This window comes from Asterias amurensis, chromosome 2 (assembly GCF_032118995.1).
Source record: "Asterias amurensis chromosome 2, ASM3211899v1".
NCBI lineage: Eukaryota > Metazoa > Echinodermata > Asteroidea > Forcipulatida > Asteriidae > Asterias > Asterias amurensis.
In genome coordinates this window covers 17727686-17745388 of record NC_092649.1, presented here as the reverse complement: position 1 = coordinate 17745388, position 17703 = coordinate 17727686, and the positions used below count along the sequence as shown (strand labels likewise).

Genomic DNA, 17703 nt, shown 5'->3' with positions numbered 1-17703 from the left:
TTTTTTTTTTTTTTTGGGGGGGGGGTGTGGCAAGGGTTATGTCACTGTGTTTATGTAGCATTCAAATGAGACTTGAAAAAGTTTTGAACGAAGTCAACGATGGAGATAATAACAAGTCCGAAGAGTGATACACATACATAATAATCTAAAGAGTAATGTACAATGTATTTGTAATGGGTAGCTTTTATCTAAGTTTGATCTTTCACAAATTGGTTTGTGCTCTCTAGCCTTAGTATGGGTAACAATTGATAATAATAATGGGTCATAAATGGGTCTTGCACAGCGCACATTCCTAGTTGCCAACATCAATGCACTTTGCAACATTGTAATCACTGCCGTCAGACATACTCTGAACCAATCCACAAACTTTCTCCAAAAAAATGATTAGTCCATCTAGAACTTGATTTTGGTTTGTGAGACCACTCGGCCGTTACATGACACATTTTTAGGTGTGGAATTTCAAATGGACACTCGCATCTTTAGTACCTGTGAAAGTTTCAAGGTGAATTTAGTCAGCTCAATTTAGTCTAATTTAGTCTTTTTTTATAATCCAGACATTAGTTGTGGTTTCATCACTTTACAACCCTTCAAATTTTTACAGGGTAAGTTTAATAGTGCACTTGTTTAACCTAGGTTTGTATTTAAAAGATGCATCTAGTTTTGTTACTCTTTTAATCGATTTTATGCCATGTACATACACATCATAGCATTTATATTTTATGGGGAAATATGCTCATGCTGTTTTCTGGTAAATAAATCAGTCATGTAAAAAATAGGTAAATTGAACGATAACATATTTTTAATAACAAAGTTGAGCAATTAAAAACAGGAACAAATAGTGAAACAGTGTTCAGTGCTGAGATCATGCATGTTAATAAAAAAATCACTTCAAGTGAGCCTGGTGAAATGCACGAACCTGCACTAAAAGTTAAAAAGACTTGCCAGTTAGAAAAATACTGCTCTCATTTGAAAAACAAAGTTTTTTTTTGTCTCCTGTTAAATGACTTGAAAGGGCATCACCTGGGCTAACAGAGGCTATGATGTCCATGAAAGCCATGCCCAGTACTTGAGAGGACTTTCTCTGACTCGTAACGAGTCTGCTGCAATTTCATCTGGGCTCCATTTCACAATGAGAAAATGTTGATGGGTTATCATTGCTGGCTTCCGTTTCATAGTCCGTGAAACTATCTGGTGAGCGGCTGTCCTTACCAGGAATCCAATTGATTTCACAATGAGTTAAGATTATTCTTAAATGTGTATCGATTATTATCAATCTTAATTGCTAAGCAAAGTGTGATGTCACAATTCAAATAACTATGGTGATACCAACAACTGAATCTTAGTGCTTTGTGAAGTCAAGCTAAGGATTAAATATGGGAGTAAAAAACTTACAAGGATTCACTGACTGAGTACATGTATATCTAATAACAGTCAATAAATCATGTATATTGCAATATAGGTATTTAAATACATTTTGATATGGTACACACATGAACTAGTAAACAGGTAAATATCCAAAAATGAGTACACTTATAAATATTTTATTATATACAAGAGTTGTTAAATAACATATTTTAGTTTGAAGTGTGAATATTTTGTGATAACAAAGTAATAGACCGATCCAGTAGGCTCCGCCCACGACGCACGTGTGAGCAAGAACACATGGGGCTCTCCAATGCCTTTCTGCACAACTCTGACGCGCGCGCCAAGATACGCGCACATATGTCGGACCTTATTTGCCGGACCTTCATTGCGTTGTGATTGGTCAATACGCAATGGGGCGGAGCTTAGTGGATCGATCTATTGTCAGGTACAAGACACTTGCAGGTTTGTTTCTATCACAATGTGATCAACTGTGTAAAAATAATTAAAGGAACATGTATGATGTGTCAGTCTAGCATGATGATGATGTATGTCTATCCAGTTCTTGTTTGAAATAATGGTTTTTTTTTACTCAATGTGCCCTGCAGATTGAGCAAGACATATGCAGGATTTAAACATTTGCATAGTGGGATTACAATCTAATGAAATTTGCAAACACACCATGTAAATGAACTCTTTCAATGAAGAACCCTTGGATAACAATTCAACACTTCAATCGATGTGCTCAGCTCATCTTCAGAAGTCTGCTGGACGGCTGCCCAATGTTGTTTTAAGATTGCTGGACGGCTGCCCAATGTTGTTTTTACCCGTTAGCAAAACTTCTTTGGCAGTACGAGCAGCATGCAGCAGAAGAGTCTAGCGATCTCCTGTACCGTAGATGCTCATGGCACAATGGTTCTTCCTAGAACCATCACATCTTTAAGATTAAGTTAATTTAAATGGTGTACTTGCAAACCTCACTAGAAGACATGTGCAGTACATTGTCTGTGTTTTGTAAATTTCATGATCATTATGAAAACAATATTTTTGTTTTCTTGACAATAAGTATTTCCGAACAGGGCAAAATTTTATGTCGCTACTTTATCTAGCCTTTGTGGGCATGAGCTATTGCACAAAAGCTTCCAACAATAGAATTCAAAAACTAACGCACAATATGCAAAGGTGAAAATAATGCATGGTTTTGAATGCTGATGATAGATCTTTACCAAATGTCGCATGTTTTTTGCTATAAAGCAAATTCTTGGAACAAACATATAACAGGGGCGAGAAGCATTACTAACGAAAAAGTCTGTAAACTTGGATACAAATTAAAAAGTATGTTGAAATGATGCCATTTCTTCCGTTTGGTAACCCCTGGGGTTATAGATTCCAAGGAGCTTTAGGAAACAGTATCCAAAGCACTTGAGAAGTCTGAACAATCTCTACCCTGATATAATCTGTGAATTTGCTCTAAAAGGTAGTGCATATGCTATTTTTCCAACCAACTTAAATGCGCACTTCCATGACTGCCCCGAATTATAGTCTGATCTCTGTAAAGGGTCATCAGTTTAGAATGCAATCCTCATTTGAACAGAATCAAACAAATCATGCTGTTGGATTTAGATGGGGTGGGGAACTTCCTCAAACAAAACCAGGATAATAGTGAATGTTGAAGCGCCTTGAGTGTCACTGAGTGCAAATGAATTTGTGCTAAACATGTACATGTATAAGAATCAGCCACTATTAAGATAAATAAAAGACCTCCCCTTATTGAACAGTCTCTGCCGGCAAGATCATGTCTCTCCTATCGAAGGTCTCCAGAGCTGGGATACCCTGGTGACTGTCTGCCTCTCTAAACCGATCTACAGATTGCTGCTTTATAGTGTCCATAACAACGAGCGAGTCATCCTCTGATTTGTCAGGATTCTCACTGGTACGATTTGACTTATTTGAGTCTCCCTCTAGAGAATCATCTGTTGTTCTGTCCGAGTTATGAAACTCACCGTTATTATCTTGTGAAAATGTTGATGGGTCATCATTGCTGGCTTCCGTTTCAGAATCCGTGAAACTGTCTGGTGAGGGGCTGCCCTTACCAGGAATCCAAACCATATTTTGATCTATTTCAGAGGACGTTTGGACAACAACAGAGCTAGTCTGACAAATACTTTCATCTTTTGACATTGTTGAGGGTTTATCAGTGTCTGTTATGATTGTGTCGGTCTTGCTAGGTTCAAATTCAGACTTGGTTTCATTATTATGTTTAGCACCATGAATGTTATTTTTGCTGGAGCAATGTTCAGATGAGTACTCAGGACAAAGACCTCTCTCAGGGTCACTGTTTCCATTTTCATCTTCTTTGGCTGATGGTTGTGTATCGTGTTCATCTCCTCTAGTTGGTGTCTCAGTGATGTTTAAACCTCTATTTCTACCAGCTTGGGGTCGTGTTGTACGATCACCTGGCACCTCAGTTTCCTCAATTCGTTTGAGAGAAGCAACACTCCGGAAGGAGGCTACACTAGTTCTCCCAGCAGACAATCTGCTCAGCCTGTCACTTATCGAAGACTGGTCCTCCTGGATCATTGACAGCTCCCGTTCCTTGTTAATGTCTGCTTTGAACTGCTTAGACTTTGCAGTGTACCTGTTGCGAGTTCTCAATGGATTATTGAAATCATCCCCTTTGATTTTCCTCCTCTTTGCTTGCTTCCGAGCCTGCATTTGTGTCAGTACCTCTTTGCTTGATGTAAATCTGTTAGGATTTAATACGTTCGAGTCCTTGGTTACAATCTTCACACTTTCCTGGTTATCCACCTGTTTTTCTTTCTGTTCAACAATTATCGGTTCCTCTGTTGCCGTTGTAGCATCGACGTCAAGTTCCACCTTAACACTTGTCTCAAGAGGCTGATCCTCATGTACTTCATACGAGACCTGGATGGCAGGGAGAGGTGCATGTTTGTGCATTGGTTTAGTACTGGTGGTGAAATCACCTCTGAGCTCCGCTATCTTAATAGCTTGCTGCATCTGTAGCCGATAGTTTGTCACAGACCTGTCCTCTGCATTTGGGTGAATGTAGGGTTTGTGGTTCGTCTCAAGCTCTGGTCTCCATGTCCCCATCTCCACATCCTCTGAGTTGTTCTGCTGTTTGATTGGAGGTAGAGCTTTTGACCCGGTATTCATGGCTAGATCTGAGCTCTTAGTTGAGATGTCTCGTTTCAGGACGACAACATATGGTCCACTACTTTTGGGCTTCCTTTTGGTGATGGGCTGCTGTACATGTACCATTTTTCTGTATTCAATGGAAAAAGTCATCAAAACATATTAAATAGAGGCAGAAGCCTTTTCAATGTTTAATCCATCAGGGCCTTATTTCATAAAGCTGGTTAGCAGAAAATACTGCTTAGCAAATTAATTTGCTTACCAAACATAACAAATGAGTTGGCCCCAGTCACGGCAATTTAAACCTAATGGAATGTTGGCTGGAGGCTGTTTCTCTGCTAAGCAAGATTTCCCGGTGCTAAGTAAGTTTTTAGTGCTTACAGGCTTTTGTGAAACTGGGCCCTGATGATTTCTAGATGTTTGCTATGTAGAAATAAGCACGTTGGGAGATGGTAAATTTTCATGTGTCAAGTTGGTAAATATTAAAAGACAGAAGGAAAACATAACTACCTGATCAGAGAAGGCTGTTGAATTGCATACGGTGGTGCAGGGGGTTTGATGGCTCTGCAAGAGAAAGATATTAATCCAAAAGTGAGCGAAACATTCTTAAAGATAATAGGTCTCATCAGTCAATGCTTCATAAGACTTATTTCTGAATAGAGTTGCACACTCAAGCTGAAAGTGACTGAAGACTTCTTTGAATAAGCCATTTAGAGATATGGTTGACTTGATACTATAAGGCCGTTAGGTTTGGGTAAATTTGTCTGTATACACCCACATAAAAGGCTAATACTGAAGAATCATAAGCCAACTTGAGTGAGGGCAATGTGTGCTGATGGTTATGTTTCGACACCCCTGTGTTCCTACAACCTTATTGTATTTTCCTCATCCTAACGTTATTCCTAGTCAATAACTCTAACCCCATCAAATAAATCACAGGGTTTTTCATAACATAGGGTTGTGGAGCAAAGGGGTGTCGGAATAAAGAGCAGTCAACGGAGCTGATATATGCCAAAATGGTGGGTATTACTCTTCGAACGAACCAACTCAAGCAAGATTTTAAGTAACATTTACCTGATGGTCATAGGGGAGGTGTCTTTCATGTGACCTCTTCTTTGCATCACCCTGTCCACCAGCTCCCCTAATGGTACAACCTCATGCCTGGCCTTCTTTTCACCACCCGTCACCCTATCTGGGTGGGCGAGGGCACTATAATGAGCTTCCTGGGTTTGCCTGGATGAGAAAAAATAGCATTTAGAAAGATCAGTTTTGAGACAGAATAGCAACTATTCTTATTCAGCACATATCGCGATAATGTCTGAGTAATGTGTTATAGTTGATGGTTGTGTATGTATTCAAGGAAGGCATTTTTAATATCGTAATAGTATTGTCGGAAGCCTTTTAAGGCAAAAGGGCCACAGAGCATGGACTTCTTCCTGTCTAATTCAACTTTTGATATTATGAAAGGGACACATCTCAAAACTTGTCCAGCGTTTACTTTCATAACTATTGGATTTATGAGGAAGCTATGACAAAAAAGTGTAGCTTTCCCATTTGACCAGTGCAGTATCTTGCCTGCCAGAATACTCAACAAGGTCACACTTGTTGTAAACAAAGTTCACATGGTACATTGCACATATTTAATCACAAATAGTTTTCTTTTGAGAAATCCCTTGATTAACCTTCTAGTCCTTGCACTACCTGAGTTTTCTGATAAGGTAATTAGTTTTTAAGATTCCTGCAGTAAATTACTAGAATCGTGGTTGTAAATTTTACTAGATAACCAAGGCTAATTATTTATGAATAATGTTTGTACTTATATTTATTCAAAAGCAATAAGTCCCCAGGGATCAATAAACGCCTCTCAATAACGGGTACCAGGAATTTTTATGGTTCAAATGAACGCATGAGCACTCAAGGCTTTTTTATCTGGCTTAAATGCTCAATCAGTAATTGCTAAGGTGTTTGTTTTTGACAATGATCATTACGATGAAAGAAGACATTATTTAGTTTTTGTCAACGGTAGGTCATTCTGTCAGGTAAGAGCTAAATTATTTCATCATCATTAGTGATATTGGGGGAGGGGAATTAATAATGATCTCCAGTCAACATGGATTGACCAATGCGTTCTAATGACTATCAAGTTTTATTTTTAAGTTAATTTGTTTTCTACAAACACAAGCAAGCGAGGTTTGAGGTTTTTCCCTTCCGCATGTTAAAGTGTATTGCTTTACCCTTATAGGCAGGTGGGTGGTCCAGTGGCTAAATGGACAAGTTTAATATAAGATGATTATAAAGATAAATTTGCATATTTATATATTTATTTCATGCTTTATCCTTTAGACTAGTTTTGATTTTGTGAACATAAGGCCTACAAAATTGATGTGCCTATCAACTTTGGTTTGTGATGTGGAAAAAAGCCTACTAGTAGGTCTAGCCTGTGTATGGTCTGTCTGCTTGCTTTAATGTTCAAATGTCCGATTCAAGGAAAACGAAGTTTGTAGGTATTGCAGGAGGTAACATCGATCTCAGATTTCACTTGTGACTGAACAGTTACAAATTGTAGATTACTTAAATCACAAAAAAAAAACACGGTAACTCAGTACTCAAAGGCACCACTGGACTAGTGATAATTATCTAAGACCCAAGGTCAGATATATGGTAAACAAACTCTCCCTTCGTGATAACTTGTTTTTGTTGAAAGTGACAGTGACAAATTAGCACAATTCAAAAACCAATGTGTAGGATTTCAATTGAATTATAGAGTAAATTCACTGAATTCTTGGGAGTAAGAAATCATGACAAACTGCTAAAAACAATCATGACATGATAATTTTGTCCTTAACATGTTGAAAGTGACAGTACAAAAGAAAATGCACACAATACAAAAACCACTAATGGTTTTCAGTTTGGAGAATTGAAGTCAGACTCTGCCTTTAAAAACACTGGACACTATTGGTAATTAACTATGACCAGTCTTCTCACTCAGTTTATCTCAACATCCGATAAAATAACAAACCTGTGAAAAATTGAGCTCAGATTGGTCGTCGAAGTTGTGAGATAATAATGAAAAGAAAACAATCCAGTTCACACGAAGTTGTGTGCTTTCAGATGCTTGATTTCGAGACCTCAAATTATAATTCTGAGGTTTTGAAATCAAATTCTTTCTCGAAAACTATGTTACCTCAGATGGAGCCGTTTCTCACAAAGTTTTATACTATATCAACAGCTCCCAATTACTAGTGACCAAGTAAGATTTTATGCTAATAATTATTTGAGTAAATATCTAATAATTATTTTGAGTAGAGACCAAAAGTGTCCAGTGCCTTTCATATATAAAATGGTTACCGGACTCGCAAGCCAGCATCCAAGTAGGCAATTTGAGCACTAATAACATGCAGGCAATGCATTTTAAGTTGTTTACTGCAATGAAGGATTTATTCAGCACTCTCAACTATTCGGATGCTAGACGGCTGTACATTTGTAACTGCATCACAAATGGGTTCAAAATGTTTTATTGTAACGCATTCGGTCTAACATAGAACATTAACGATAAACTAGAATAGCAGGCCCTCCTAAATGTTGCAATGTAAACACGAATTTGAAGAGTTTGTCAACAATCTAAGCTGAAATTACCCCACAGGGAGTATCAGAACTTATTTACCATTCGTCTTTTGAGTTGTTCTTTATGGTGTGCCACACGGTTTTCACCCCTTTTACTTGAGTGGTTTCACCCATGCCGCTGTGGGAGGAGTTCTTTAGTCTGGATGAAACCATGGAGGAAGAGGTACCTGGAATGACGCAAAACATGAACAATATTTACATGATCCATGCCCTCTCATCTCACTCTTGTAATATTTATTTTCAGTATGTCATGATGTAAAAATCGTTAATAAACCGTTAAAGTTGCATTTAATTTTTTATTTAGGGTTAAATCTTGTCCAAGGTTACAAAGGAATAGGGTGCATAACATATATTTTTCTAATACTAATAATAATTTTATTCGCATAACATTCTCTATAGTTTCTAAACTTAAACCATAAAACCATCATGTGAAGTTTCCATAGAGCTATATATATTGACAATGTAATATAGCTCTGTACGGAAGTATCATATAAAAATCGGTGGTCACGTTTTTGTTTTAAAGGCAGTGGACACTATTGGTAATTACTGAAAATAAATATTGGCATAAAACCTTTCTTGGTGACGAGTAATGGTGAGAGGTTGAAAACATTTTGAGAAACGGCTCCCTCTGAAGTGACATAGTTTTCGAGAAAGAAGTAATTTTCCATGAACTTGATTTCGAGACCTCAAGTTTAGAACTTGAGGTCTCGAAATCAACCATCTAAACGCACACAACTTCGTGTTGCAAGGGTTATTTTTCTTTCATTATTATCTCGCAACTTCGATGACCTATTGGGCTCAAATTTTCACAGGTTTGTTGTTTAATGCATATGTTGAGATACACCAACTGTGAAGGCTAGTCTTTGACAATTACCAATAGTGTCCACTGCCTTTAAAGAAAACAATGAAAATCTCATTTTATTTTTTCCCCTGCAACTGTGGCAATTTAAATAAGGACTGGTGATTTTGAGGGGTCTTCAACTAAATAACGTCCTCGACAGTAATTCAAAAGGCGGTAGCTGTTGCCTCCATGCACGATCTTAACTTAGGCCGCCATACAAACTGCCCACCGGCTCGCCCGAAGTTCAAACACGGCGGACGCAAACATTAAAACACGAACGAGACAACCTAATTGAAATATGAACACCCCATCCTGCCATTCTTTAGATAAGTCGAACTATTTATCTGAGAGACGTGTTCTAGAAGTATAAATATTGACGAGCCACAGGCACTCACACGGAGGTAACGAAGGCGGTTGACGTTGCCTCCTTGCACGGTCTAAACGTACGCCCTAAGTTCAAAAACGGTGGACGCAAACTTAAAACCACGAACGAGACAACCTAACTGAAAAATGAACACATCCAGTCATTATTAAGATAAGTTGGAACTATTTATCTAAGAGACGTGTTCTAGAAGTATAAATATTGACGAGCCAAAGCAATCTATGTTTCGATGTTTGGACATACAATTTTGACCTAGAGACAAAGGTGGCGTGTTATCCCAAACTTACGATTTGTTGCAGAAATCATACACGAATCTAGGCTTATCGCTAAAGTAGGTCTCGCTTTGTTTACTCGGCACAAGCTTCAAAATATTTCGACAATTTGTAAACCACCTCGTCGTGTTTTGTTCAAGTGCTGGGTATTCTTACCATGCAGATACAAGTTTAGTATAAAACAGACTTGTTCACCACCACAAAATCTTCAACTTTTTACGCTCATACCTACACTACAAAGACTACCTGATCAAAATATGGACTCCAAGTCCCTTTGGACCTGATTCATTTCTGGGGTCAGTTGGACCCGGAATCTATTTCGAAATGACCTGGCAATGGTTTAAACCTGGCAAAAAAGGTTTAAGTCAGTTCCTAGGTCAATTGATTCGGAAAGTAGAAACGGGACTTAGAATCCAGTTCAACGCTGACCCGGGAGGTTTTTTTCTTATCAACTGACTCTGTCTTCACTTTATCGACCAGCCACCATATTGGAATAAAAGTTTGTAAGAAAATATGTGTATGTGTCAAATCAGTGTTGACAAATGGATATTAACTCCCAATTGTAATGATTTAAGCTTACGAAATAGCTTTAAAATTAATATATATGGATACTTTAAAAACAAATATCAACTTACCATTGTTCCGTCTTCTCATCCGGTGTCGCAGTTGCTCTTGTGCTTTGTCCCTCTGTGGATGGCAGAGAGAACAAAATCATGTTTAGAAATCACACCCAGACGTTTTTATACAACACCTCAAAAAGCCGAGATGTGTAACCAATACCACCCAGACTCTTTAGGTAGACTAAACAGTAATTCAAACCCATTTACCTGAGCTTTTGTACAGAAACATCGTCCTATCATAATACAAAATTTCTTCTCACGACAGAAAAAATGATCGCAGAAAGCCCTAATCTGAATTTCCTCGCATAAAAAGTCTCCATCCGCACTCAGCTCAAATTTTAGGCATAGCTCAACACTGCTCACTCTACACAACATCAGGCTCTAGATCGAAATGCAGATTGGTCAAATATTGCACCAATATAATCCACTCAAGTGACGACTTATATTAATAAATCAAGGTGCAAAATGCAAAGTTCAAAAGTAACGGAACCAGGATGACAAAACTAACATCGACTCTGGTCGACCTCTCTGACATGGAGCTCGTGCAGTCATCCATCCATCAGGGTGGCCTGCCTGTGAGAACACTGTCGGTTCGTTCACATGGCTACGTGGTCAATTCTGCTGTGAATAATTTGGTTTTTATTTTTCACGTGTTTTTTTCACCCCCATTCGTCTTCGAGGAGGTCTAGTTTCGAGCCTTGTGAGGCCAACCATCACGGCCAGGGGGTTTATCGACCAATCAGAGAGCTATGAAAAGATGCTAATGGCCCGTGAGCCTCGGGTTGTGTGTAAAAATAAGACTACTAATAACGTATACATGTAATGTGGAGAGCCTTGAGATTTTGTTTTTAACAATGCCTCAAGCATGCCTCAAGCATGCCGCAAGCAAGCTGGAAGGTATAGAGTCCTCAGTAGGTTATCTAACATCATTGTTGGAAAATATGCTAAATGCATTCGAATACCAAAGTTGTGGAACAACAGTGATTTCCACTGGGTGTATCCAAGATCTTGATCCAGTTGTTATTCTCTAAATGAGTGGATTACGTCCGGCCTTGTGCTCATGCGCAAAACCTTTTTGATTTGCAAGGTTGCCAGACGAAAAATGTTGAAGGATGATTTTCTCATATTATACGCAGTGTGTATCTGAGCAACACTCTGTTTATAGATAGATTACATCATTTGCAAATATGAAAATGTACTTCGGGTTACTACAAAACGTCATTGACTGTGAGTAATCACCAGCGAAATCGTTCCGCTGGGTGTTTTTTCATATTCAAGAAACAAAATTGCATCAATTTTCGGCCGTCCATCGTCTGGGATGGTCTGAACGAGTAGGTTTGTTAACATGAAGACCCATGACAGTTTGAAATCGTCGTTTTGCTCTCGTTTTTTTCCCCAACAGAATGGCAAGTGTTAATTGGTCGTTGGAGCGATATTTCATATGAACCCACACTTCCACTTTCTTTCCCGAAAAGTACAGCTGCAATTATCAACGATAATTGCCAGTAAAATCACTTGTTTCATTAGTTTTGGTTTTTAGTAAGTTGTACTGTTACAAACTAGTCCAAAACGCCACCGAGAATGTTGGGGATAATAATATTTTTTACAAGAAACGTAGGCCTATACTCTCTTAATGTAAAATAGTGAAAAACACCACTCTTACATTTCGAGCTGTCCTCCATATGGCTCTTCAGAAAGAGTGGTGGTCATTTCACTCTTTTAGAGAGGTTCCCATTCCAGGACAGAGTGAAAAATCACTCCAAAAGATGCAAACTTCAATCTAAAAGAGTGGAAGACCACTCGAAAAAGAGTTGTCCTTCATATGGCTCTTCAAAGAGTGCTTATTCACTCTTTTACATTAAGAGTGTAACCATAAAAAGAAATGTCCGACCTCCGGTGTACATGTATGTTCAAAAGTTGACTATAGTGCTAGGTGTTAACGTATTTGTAAGCATGAGAGTATTTAAATGTTAATTAAGCGCACCTTTCGTTTTTGGGCTGAACCTCTTCCCGGATTGTAGGCATCTGCATTGTGGGCTGCTACCTAGAAACAGCAGAAAAATACAGGAAAATAAGCATTTGGGGTTGAAAAAAAAAACACCATGGAAGCTTAAATATATTCCTTGGCCATCCCACGGCAGGCCGGTGATTATTCACAAAAGCATGGAAATTGATAATATCAGAATATATCCTGACAAAGATATTTGGCTAAAGGTCCATCCCAGGTTTTCTCCTTATTAAGAAAAAATATACATTGGGTGACAAACTGTCAATAGTGGCTTTTTGCAATTTTTATTGTGCGTGTTATTCATGGGCGGGGGGGGGGGGGGGGGTGGGGGGTTAGGAAAGATCTGCGAAGGCCTTTAGCCAAAAAACTTTCTCATGATATACATTGCATTTGTATGTTCCAAATTCCATCTTGTATCATCAAAGACATAATTCCTTTCACGATTCCTCTGAATATTCCCATAATCTCATAAACGCTCCTTCCAATTCCTTGTCATCCATTCAAACTAAATACAAAATATTTGTCCATTTTAAAAAGAAAATAAGACGTGACTTACATGGGTTACTTTAGGCCACATATTAGTTTATTTGACTTCTCAAAAAAAAAAACCGATTTATTGCGCAAAAGATTTATGTTCTTTGCCAGGCACACGATCAAAGTATTAGCCGGGTGATTCGTAACTCGTGACCTAAAAATATCCCCGCGCGATTTCGCAGCATAAGGTCACATTGATTGGTGATCTATCACACCCGGATACAAAATTGAACCTGACCTAAATGTTGGCAGCAAGAAAACCCCAATAAAAAAACCTACAGGTATGACAGAAATAGACCATTAACATGCTGCCACCATCTTGGCCATGTATACCTCTTTCCAAAATAGCAGAGATTGATGCTTATATAGTACTCATTGTACAAAAAGAATCAAGACTATTTCTCTTTCCAGCCTCGGTTTGGTTACATTGATTTGAATAGGAGAAATCAAGATGGCCGCACCATTCTTATAAAGGTATACAGGTTGGGTTTTATACCCAACTGATCAAGAGCTGAAACTTCCAAGCGAACTTTAGTCCATCAATGATTGGTAAACGTTTTTATATTAAATATCTTTGACATCCATTTTCATAATATCAAAACTTTCCAGGTCGTACCTGAAGTATAAAAAATCATACTCATGGCGGTCATTTCTACCATCATCTTCACATTTCTTCCCACATGACTCGACCACTTAACACGCAAAACGGAGGACGAACATACACACAAACTCATCATCAAATGCTACTACAATATGTCACAGCACTTAACACGCAAAACGGAGGACGAACATACACACAAACTCATCATCAAATGCTACTACAATATGTCACAGTTTGCACTGTCTTACCACCAGTTGTTCATGAACCAGTTCAGTCATAACGAAGCGATTTACAAATCACTCTACATCTTTCCAGCAGTTAACTCAATACATTTCCATACAGGCTCCCATGACAAATCGAATTTAAATCTTGGTTCTTTTATACCAACTCTACCTCAATGTTTAAACTGAAAAGTGAAAATCCGGCCCAGAAAAGCTGTTACGTGTGAATTGACATAAATATCTTCTTAACAACCGTGCGGTGTGTACACCGTGTATACTAACTAGTACACTTACATGTACATGTACAATGTATACTGTATTGTCACGTAGGCCTAAACCACAGTCTGTCGACATGTCCCCTCTTGGGGGTTAAAAATTGCATATCGACCCACACCACACTCCATAAAGTTTTAACACGAATTGATTTTTGTCTCCTTTGACCACTGCGATCAATCAATCAATCTAGGCATGTTGAACAAGGCATATGATGTTTGGAGGGAGCAGCTTTTTGTATGTGGTGTTTTATATGTGAGGGTCATTGACTGTTAAGTTCTGGGAAGGAACCTTTATAGTAAAAGCACAAAGGAAGTATATACAAATGGATTTTGCATTTTTGGAATACCGAAGTTCAGTGCTGACAATCTAATTATAAAATACAAAATATATACAGAAGTTGCGGTCATTGATGATACACCACCCATTTAATTTTAAAATAACGTTGAGCCTTTTATAAAATCTTCTACGCGATATTAATAGGCCTAGCAAGTAGCAATACATCATTGATAATCAGAAGATATGTTGTACTCAACCATCGTTTGACACAATTATGTGGAAAGTTTCTTTTTTTTCAGTTTCAAAAGGGCAGACGGCATCAAAGTAGTTCAAGCCCACCATATGGCTAACGAAACGAGTTCATACCAACTTTGAGCTAAACGAGTCTTTAACTGCTTCTCCTTTGCTATCCATTTACAGTTACACACGATCCCTGACAAAAATGGGCATTTTCACACCAAAAGTTTGTTCGTTACCATAGTTGCACTGACCTCCGACCCTGGCAACTAGGAACCAAAACACCGAGCACAAAGTACTCAAAACGATCAGACCTTGGGGTCCCGTGGAACACAACAGCGCTCCACTCAAGCGCAATAACCCAAATTGGAGTTAACTTTGCTTGTGTTGATGCTACATGCTACGCAGTAATGCAGACGGATCAAAGTTTTTGTGTGTGTCCCTTCACTTGAACAAATCCTCTATTTACTAGTGTTTGCATTTTTGAACACAGCTTTGGATCAATGATGTGTGAGCTACCTGAGCAAATCGGATCGGCTAGTCGAGTAGGAGTATAGCAAGTGTCCGACAACATTGTGTGAAAGTCATTCAAATGAACCGTCTCTTTGTTGACCATTTATATGTTAGCAAAGCATACCTTTGGGTTTTTTTTTGTAACTGATGTGAAACTTTCATTTCAAAAGGCGGTCGTGTTTTTGAGATATTGCCGAAAATCCGCGCTAATGTATAGAATTCTCCGGAAAAAAATCATCTGTAATTGAAATACTCAATCTTAGAAGAGTTTTGACAGAAACGCTTCTCAGATTCAAATTTTTTGGGATAAATTACATATTTTTTGCAAAACCTCATTACTTCTAAGTAAAATGTTCTTCAAATGCTTTAACCTGTCGATAGCTGTTGTACTTCTACCTAGTGTTAGTTTTTATTGACATTAATTTTAAGAGTGATTACCAATAAACGTTTTAAACGTGATCGAACAAAACATAATATACCGGTTGGCTGTTAGTGGTACTCTTCCAAAACAATGGTATACTTTGTCATTGTACGACCATCTTTGTTGGTTTCCCTGCTCACACAGTGATAATGACAGTTATTCTCATTCGAATTAATAGAACCAGACTATTTCTCAGTTCCAGCCTCAGTTTGGTTACAGTAGTATGACCATGACAGGCAGAAAAGCAAGAGGCCCGAACCGTGATAGGTATGCTTGCGTAGAATAATACGATACAAACCTTCCCTTTATAATAGTCAATTAATAATTGTCACGATTCTCCGAGATAAAAATGAACCTCCAGTGTCAATACATTATGAGATGATAGCTGTGAGCTTTGAATTTGTTCCCATGACTTCATCAACAACGTTAACAAACATTCCCTAATCATATTAACAGTTCGTGTTATGGATTACAAATTAATCACTAGATAATTACTATATGGACGCAATGTCAATACACAGATTGAGAGAACAAATAGAGACTGAGGCAAATTATTTCACCTTGTTCAAAATTACTCTAATTGATAATTTAATCAATTATTTATAGGTCAGACTGCTGAAGGAGGCATGATCTCCTGGTTTAACATTAATTAATAGTCGTTTTAACAAGAGCGCACTGGTCAAATCAACCATTAGAACCATGAACATTTACAAGAGGAAACAAATAAATGAAGAAACACAACGCAGAAATGAGATTCCAGACTTCAGATATTTAACTCATCAGTAGCAGAACCATTTTGACTGTACTCGTTAAGAACGAGGGTTCCGTGTACGTCGTCTAACCTCCAGTGTTTACATATTAAATGAGGTACGCAAATAAGTTTGTGTTTGCCAATTGATTTTAGCTAAATAATTAAATGCAGTGTATGACTTTGCCGCCGCTAGTGAGAGCAGTCGCAAATGTACTATAATCCAAACTGGGAGACTTCGAGTTACAACATTTGGAAATCAATGGTTAAAAAACATGGCATACAATAGGCCTATGGACAGTCCCATGCAAATGTTATTTTGGTCTAGATTTTTAATCCAATAAATTGAACAGTACTTGACAGAAACAAAATTTGCGTCTCAATCTTTATGGGGCAATTTCAAAATATTTTGTTCAGTTTAAAATGCCTACCCGATAGGCGCAAGCAGCGATCAACATTCCCTAAAGAAAATAGACAACGATCTTGCAATCAGTATAATTTTAAATCATATAACACATTTCGGAACACTGAAAACAGGTTTCCCCTTCCTATAGGTAACGATGTATAGGGATAACTTTCTGTATTACGCCACCTCTTTTCCCACTCATTTTTACAAAAAGGGATATCCCATTGAGGTAAACTAGATACTAGGCCTATATCGAATGAACGGGAATGAACAAGTGGTGGCGTGATACGAACACGTTTCCAGGTATATAGGCCTACACTTTCTACTCTACTTTTGGATGGGAATTATAATGGAGTTTCCTCCATGTTTTAACTCACCTTTTCAATTTCCATGGTGTCTACAACAACAGCCCTTTCCTCGATCGTGTGCCAGCAAACATCAGTAAATCCAGCCGGGCTTATCAGTCCGAGTTGCTCCCGTGCTCTGTGGTTGCTCCGATGTACCACACAATTTTATTCAATCTTTGGGCTGAGACAACGTCGGACAACGTCGCACTTAAAACAGATCTGCCGATGTTTTAAATTTAGGTATTTATCTAGCAGGGAGGCAGTGGAGCGACGAGATGTAATCATCTGGATCTCCAATATCAATCACAACAAACTAACTGAAAAGTCGTGTTGTTTTCACACCGTGCATATTATAGTTCCTGAAAAATATAAGGCCGACTGAAAGACTATAAGGCATAATACATCCGTGCGCTGAGGAGGGACCATTCAGCTTTTACAGAAAAACAATATTGTGATATTGGTAAACCACCTCGTCACCAAAACTGCATGCATTCAACACTTCAGCAAAGGCCTTCGTCAACCTTAAACGGATCATGAAATATCGCTAAAAGTCATCACTGAGGCCGCTGTTTCCGTATTGCGACAACGAAAGACCCCATGGCTGAACCTATTTGGGTGCCTTTCTGGGCTTGAGGAGGTATGGCTTTTATGGCCAGTGGGGCATGACACGCGCTTTGTATTGTCAACAAAACTTTGAGTCAACATTGGGGACTCTGAATGGGTGTTTTCAGAACGGACTATAAAACCTAAGTGCCGTTACCAGGCTACCGCCCTCTTAGCGTAGATATATCATATGACAGAAACGACAGACTTTACGTCGGACAACTGCACGCTGAAATGGGGTCGAGGGGATATCCCCCC

The 17703-nt window shown here is 38.4% G+C and overlaps 1 protein-coding gene across 5 annotated transcripts; it reads right to left on the bottom strand.

The window, feature by feature from the left end:
- Positions 1-19: 19 nt before the first annotated feature.
- Positions 20-17491, bottom strand: LOC139954147 (uncharacterized). 5 transcript variants are annotated; one of them, XM_071953834.1, is made up of 7 exons: positions 16873-17491; positions 12239-12298; positions 10270-10321; positions 8180-8306; positions 5590-5748; positions 5026-5079; positions 20-4645 (listed from the first exon to the last, which is right to left on the bottom strand). In XM_071953834.1, the coding sequence occupies exons 1-7, from the start codon at positions 16885-16887 to the stop codon at positions 3130-3132; spliced, it is 1983 nt and encodes a 660-aa protein (XP_071809935.1). In that variant the 5' UTR covers positions 16888-17491; the 3' UTR covers positions 20-3129. The 5 variants fall into 5 exon arrangements, with proteins under 5 accessions (XP_071809935.1, XP_071809934.1, XP_071809936.1 ...); XM_071953833.1 differs by lacking the exon at positions 16873-17491 and adding an exon at positions 13646-13926; XM_071953835.1 differs by lacking the exon at positions 16873-17491 and adding an exon at positions 13664-13925.
- Between the last annotated feature and the right edge of the window lie 212 nt (positions 17492-17703).

What these genes read in the sequence shown, in the direction of transcription:
- LOC139954147 (XM_071953832.1), bottom strand. Translation starts at nt 10,629, where the DNA reads ATGTTGTGTAGAGTGAGCAGTGTTGAGCTATGCCTAAAATTTGAGCTG. An exon ending in GATGAGAAGACGGAACAATG is followed by an intron (nt 8,307 to 10,269) that starts GTAAGTTGATAT and finishes GCGTCATTCCAG; the next exon opens with GTACCTCTTCCTCCATGGTT. An exon ending in ACCTCCCCTATGACCATCAG is followed by an intron (nt 5,080 to 5,589) that starts GTAAATGTTACT and finishes TTTCTCTTGCAG; the next exon opens with AGCCATCAAACCCCCTGCAC.